The sequence below is a fragment of the Petaurus breviceps genome, unplaced genomic scaffold (genome assembly GCF_028583685.1).
Source record: "Petaurus breviceps papuanus isolate PSGF00001 unplaced genomic scaffold, PetGlider_PUasm1.0 63, whole genome shotgun sequence".
NCBI classification, from domain to species: domain Eukaryota; kingdom Metazoa; phylum Chordata; class Mammalia; order Diprotodontia; family Petauridae; genus Petaurus; species Petaurus breviceps.
Window position 1 is genome coordinate 689836 of NW_027186418.1, and position 5956 is coordinate 695791.

The 5956-nt window shown below is 40.1% G+C and overlaps 1 protein-coding gene across 5 annotated transcripts in view; it reads left to right on the top strand.

Moving 5' to 3' along the window:
- LOC138173633 (echinoderm microtubule-associated protein-like 1) overlaps nucleotides 1-5956 on the top strand; it is a 316387-nt gene that overhangs the window by 274117 nt on the left and 36314 nt on the right. For all 5 annotated transcript variants that reach the window (XM_069103676.1, XM_069103678.1, XM_069103677.1 and 2 more), the window contains one exon: nucleotides 226-357. In XM_069103676.1, coding sequence (XP_068959777.1) covers nucleotides 226-357 — 132 coding nt within the window. The remainder of the gene's footprint in view (nucleotides 1-225; nucleotides 358-5956) is intronic.

The window sequence follows — 5956 nt, forward strand, 5'->3', positions numbered from 1 at the left end:
GAAGGAAGGGAGGAAGGGAGGGAGGGAGGGAGGGAGGAAGACACTATAGAAATGTGAGATGTGAATAGTTTATAGATTATAAGATGAACTGTGAATTATGAAAGAAACAGACTGAAAAAATAAGTGCAAATTGTTCTATCAAACCATGGTTAATGACATACTAAAACCATCATTTTTATTTCAATATTTAATAAAATAATTACTTTTTCTCTCTATTTTTTGTAGGGCCACACTGATGAACTCTGGGGGCTAGCCATCCATTCTTCTAAATCTCAATTCTTGACATGTGGGCATGACAAACATGTTACACTCTGGGATGCAGTAAGTCATCAGCCTATCTGGAGTAAAATAATAGAGGTAAATACTTGCACAAAGCTCGTATTTTTGTTCTAATTTACATGTTTACACATTACAAAATATATTGTAATATATGAATTGTCTTAAATAATTTTTCCATGAAAGTAAATAGTTTCATTTGATTATAACCAAGGTTTCATTTGATAAATTTCTTTTAAAAAATATATTTCTTAATAACTTTGAATCAAACATATTCTTTTTTGTAATTTGGAAGCTTATTTTTGAACTTTCAGTTAGGTAATAAATTATTCTTTTCAAGAGAATATGTTAACTATCAAGTTCTAGAGCTGAAATTTGACAAAAGATCAGGTATTTCAAAGTGGTTAAAATAATTTAGAGATAATTGTTGTGAATTTATATAGCCTATATATGCCCTGAGGATTCTTACCTCAACTCCTGATCTCACAAATGAGACTCAGTTCTACAGAACAAAGTTACATCTTCCCCCCCCACCCCCTCAGAGTTCTATGGATAATTATTTAATGCCTTTAGTACAAGCCCCAACTGTTGTGCTTTTCCCTTCCCCCATCCTTCCTGCCCCAGATTATCAGTTGAAGAGCAATTTAGTTATCCAGCTTTAAGTAGCTTTTAGAAAGCGATATTTATCAAGGTGAAATGAAAGATCAGTTGGCACAGACATAGCTTCAGTGTCTGACACACTCTTGCATAAGTACACAGAGTCCAAGCAAAAGTGGGATCAAGCTTAGAAAGTGCATGTGGTAAAGGAATAGTTCACGGGACCTGGTTTCTGTAATCCCTTTCCTCCCATTTTGGGGGTGAAGTTCCATTTAAGCATGGTGAATCTGCATTCACCTTTCCTTGGCTACTGATGCAAACACTGCCATGAGTTGATTGGGGGATGCAGCTAAGACACTGATAAGAAAATGGAATGTTCAAAATTCTTTAGATCTTTAAAAATTGCAAGGTTCTCCTCTAGATATAGCAGGCAGGAGGGACAGGGAGGACACTTAATCCAAGGCTAGAGCCGCAAGGCCTCTCCTTTCCCCCTTCCCCCCAAGCAATTGGTTCTCCACATTGGCTCTAACCTTTCAAATGAGTGAAGTTCTAACAAGCTTTAGAGTTTATAGATATTCCTGGGGTATAGCTAAGTTTCATCAGCCTAGCCAAAAACTGTTCTTGTGTAATATCACTTCATACTGCAGATTCAGAGACTTTATGTACTTAAGCAAAGATTCTTAAACTGGCACCCAGGAACTGGGGGGAGGGACTTTTTTATTTTATAGCTCTACTTCAGTATAATTTGTTTCCTTGTAATCCTTGTATATTGTTTTATATACATTTTTAAAAATTATTCTGAGGTTTTCACCAGACCACCAAAGGAATCCATGACAAAAAGGTTAAGAACTTTTCTCTAAAACTTATGATTAATTGATTTATTGAGATTTATTCTCAGCTAGTTAATGCATCAAGGCTAAAATGATGTGAGATTATTTTGATTTCACCTTCACATCTAAAATTATCTTTGAATGGGTTAACTTGAAACTTAAAACTGAGATAGAAAAAATAAAATTCTACTTGTAGCTTCAGTGTTTCATACCAAACACAGAATTTCAAAATTTGAAGGGACCTAAATGTTGTTTTAGTCTCCACCTAAACTTTAAAAAGAATACTCTCAATTGTATTAACCAGATAAAGGATCATCCAGCCATTGCATAAAGACTTCTAATAAGGGAGTCTTCAAGTATGATGTTGAAAGTTAATGGTATTGTATATTCTTCCAAATGATGGACTCTTCACGGGTGATTTAAATGGCTGTTGCATATTAGAAACACTAAAAGCAGTATACTCTTTTTTTTTAAATGCTTTATTAACTTCTGATTTACATCGTTCGTTTCCCCCAGATTTTGAGTTACAAATTTTCTCCCCGTTTTTCCCCCACCCATCCCCCCAAAACAGCAGTCCCACAGGATATCCCCACCTCTGATCTGCTCTCTCCCATATTTTCTCCCATACCCGTTTCAACTTTTCCAGTAGGGCATGGTGGATCTCTATATTTCCCAATTACATGTAAAACAATATTGATAATAGTATATATATATTTAAACATTTGATTTTAAAACTTTGAATTCCAGATTCATTCCCTTCCTCCCTTATCACCCACCCTTACTGGGAAGATAAGCAGTTCAGTATAGGTTGTACATGTGTGGCTAATGCAAAACAATAACATAGCAGATATATTGTAAAAGACTATTTCCCTCCCTCCTATCCCACCTCCCACTTGTTCTATTCTCTACTTTGATCCCATCCCTTTTCAAAAGTGGGTGCTTCCAACTTCCCTCCCCCCCAGCCTGCCCTCCCTTCCATCATCCCCCCTCACATCCTCTCCCCCCCCTATTCTCCTGGAGGGTGAGATCCCCTATTTAGTGTGTATTTCCCTCCCTCCTCAAGCCAGATTCAATAGGAATAAGGTTGACCCATTCCCTTTTGCCTTCCTATTCTTCCCCTCCATTGTAACCATTTTCCCTTGCCTCTTCTGTATGAGATAGTTGCCCCACTCTGTCTCTCCCCATCTCCTCTCATTATATCCCTCTCACCTCTTAATTTCACCTTTTAAGTATCATCCCTTCCTGTTAAATTGGTCCCGTGCCCTCTATCTACGTATACCTGTAAACATATATACACACATTCACATATGTATTCATATGCCTGCATACCCTCATATAAAGACATATATATATAATATATATATTTCTAATCCCTTCAACTACTGAGAAAAGTTTCATAAGTTACAATTATTGTTTTTCCATGTAGGAATGTTAATAGTTCAACTTTGGCCAAGTGGCTCAGCAAGCAAGAGCACCGGCCTCAGTGCTGGGACGACCCGGATCAAATCCGGGCCCAGACACCCAGCACCACACCCAGAAACAACAACCGGCCGTGCAACCCCGAGCAAGCCACTCAACCCCAATTGCTTAAAAAAAAAATAGTTCAACTTTGATAAGTTCCTTATGATTTCTTTTCCCTGTTTACCTTCTCATGCTTCTCTTGCTTCTTGTATCTGAATGTCAAATTTTCTATTCAGCTCTGGTTTTTTCAGCAAGAATGCTTGAAAGTCCTGTATTCCACTGAATGGCCATATTTTCCCCTGAAACAGGATACTCAGTTTTGCTGGGTAGGTGATTCTTGGTTTTAATCCCAGCTCCATTGACCTCCGGAATATCACATTCCAGGCCCTTCGATCCCTCAGTGTAGAAGCTGCCAGATCCTGGGTTATCCTGATTGTGTTTCCACAATATTCAAATTGTTTCTTCCTGGCTGCTTGTAATATTCTCTCCTTAATCTGGGAATTCTGGAACCTGGCTATAATATTCCTAGGAGTTTTCTTTTTGGTATCTTTTTCAGGAGGTGATCGGTGGATTCTTTCAATTCTCTATTTTGCCCTCTCGTTCTAAAACATCAGGGCAGTTTTCTTTGAGAACTTCCTGGAGGATGCTTTCCAGGCTCTTACTTTGGTCATGGCTCTCAGGCAGTCCAATAATTTTTAAATTATCTCTCCTGGTTCTATTTTCCAGGTCAGTGGTTTTTCCCATGAGATATTTCACATTGCCTTCTATTCTTTCATTTGTTTGGATCTGTTTAACAGCATCTTGATTTCTCATAAAGTCATTAGCTTCCATTTGCTCCAATCTAATTCTGAAGCAATGATTCTCCTCAGTGAGCTTTTGAGATTCTTTTTCCATCTGGCAAATTCGACTTTTTAAGGCATTCTTCTCCTCATTGCCTTTCTGAGCCTCCTTTGCCATTTGAGTCAGTCTGTTTTTTAAGGTATTATTTTCTTCAGTCAGGCTGTTGACTCTCATTTCATAATTTTCTTGCATTGTTCTCATTTCTCTTCCCAATTTTTCCTCCATTTCTCTTATCTGCTTCTTAAGGTCCTCTATGGCCTGTAACCAGCTTGTATTTTCCTCTGAAGCTTTTGGTGCAGGAGTTCTGACTTCACTGATTTCCTCCTGTTCCATGCCTTGCTCCTTCTTATCCCCAAAATAGGAGTGTAATGTTGGAATCTTCTGTCTGCTTTGTTTCCTTTGCCTGCTCATTTTGCCACTCAAAGATTTGACTTTTGGACTTTTTGCCACAGTAGGACTCTGCCACCAGACAGGGGAGTTTTCGTCCCAAACGCTGGGGTTTTCTCAGCTGCCGGAGGTATTAGATGGGTGCCCTCTCTGAGGTCTCCACACGCTCTGGCAAGCTGGACACACACCCCAGGACCTCCACCCTAGACTGCAATCCAGATCCAAGCAGGTTAAAGCAAGAGCGATGACCCCTCAAACTGGTGCTTGGTCCCCCCTACACTCTGTAGGCCAGGAGCTGAAGCCGCCATGTGGCGCTGGCAGGCTGTGCCGTCTCAGCGGTTTCTCGCCCCGGGGGCCCCAGGGGTAAAAGCCACGCACTCCCACTTACTGGGTCCCAAAGTCCAGAATGCACTGGCCTCTCACCTTGTCCTTCGCATCTATGTGTTGATAAATCTGGAAACGGCCACAGCTGCTGCTGATCTGGAGTCCCTCTGGCTGGCGGCTGGTCAGGCCCGCCCTGGGGCTAAAGCCTCGGAGTGGGGCTGGGCTCGGCTCCCAGAGCCCTGCGCTGGCCGATTCCTGCCGGCCTGCCGGGCTGTTCTCAGCAGGAGGTTAGCTTCTCTGTGTCATTTTGTGGGTTCTGCAGCTCCAAAGTTTGTTTAGAGTCCCCTTTTTACATGGATTGGGGAGGGTGGAAGCCGGAGCTGCGGGAGGGTCATGCTTCTACTCCGCCATCTTGGCTCCGCCCCCAAAGCAGTATACTCTTAATCATCTATATTACTACATATCTTTCTACCTGAAAAGTCTTCATTGTATATAGCAGAAATCATATTGGTTTTGGAGTCAAAAGTTCTAAGTTAAGTCATTTAACCTCTATGAGCCTCACTTTTCTGATCTGTAAAATGGGGTAATTATCTCAAATGATGGTTATAAAGAGTGTTTGTAAAGCTGTTGTTTTTAATAATGGATAATACAGGCTCACTATAAAGCAATACAATTATATAAAGATACCACATCAAATTGCCACTAGGGCAAAAAAGGGTCAGGATTGCAATGCCTTTAAGAAAAGAATTATAGTTACCTCTTTTAATTAGGAAAGGGTGTAAAGGAAAGAACGTATGTACAGTACATAGATTTAACAAGATTTTATCAGTATAGAGATTTCAACTCCACTCAACCTAAATCTGATGTTGGAAGAGACTTTAGAGATTAATGAATCACAGAATCTCATTTTGGAAGGAAACTCAAATAGGAATATCCTCAATCCTGCCAGCTTTTTTTTTTTTTAATCTCCAGTGAATAGGAAACCACTACCTTTGAAAAGAGGTAGTTTTTGCATAATTTCAGTTTTTAGGAAGTTTTTCCTAGTGTGACTCTGTGATATTTGGGAGTTTCCTAACACCTTGGTACTTTAAGTCCTGTAGCTTAAGTGTTCTCCTAAAGCTGACCCAAAGATGTGCTACCATATCAAGAATTCTTAACTTGGCATCAAAGAACTTTCCCCTGTCCCCCACAAGGTAGCGCTCTCTCTCTCTCTCTCTCTCTCTCTCTCTCTCTCTCTCTCT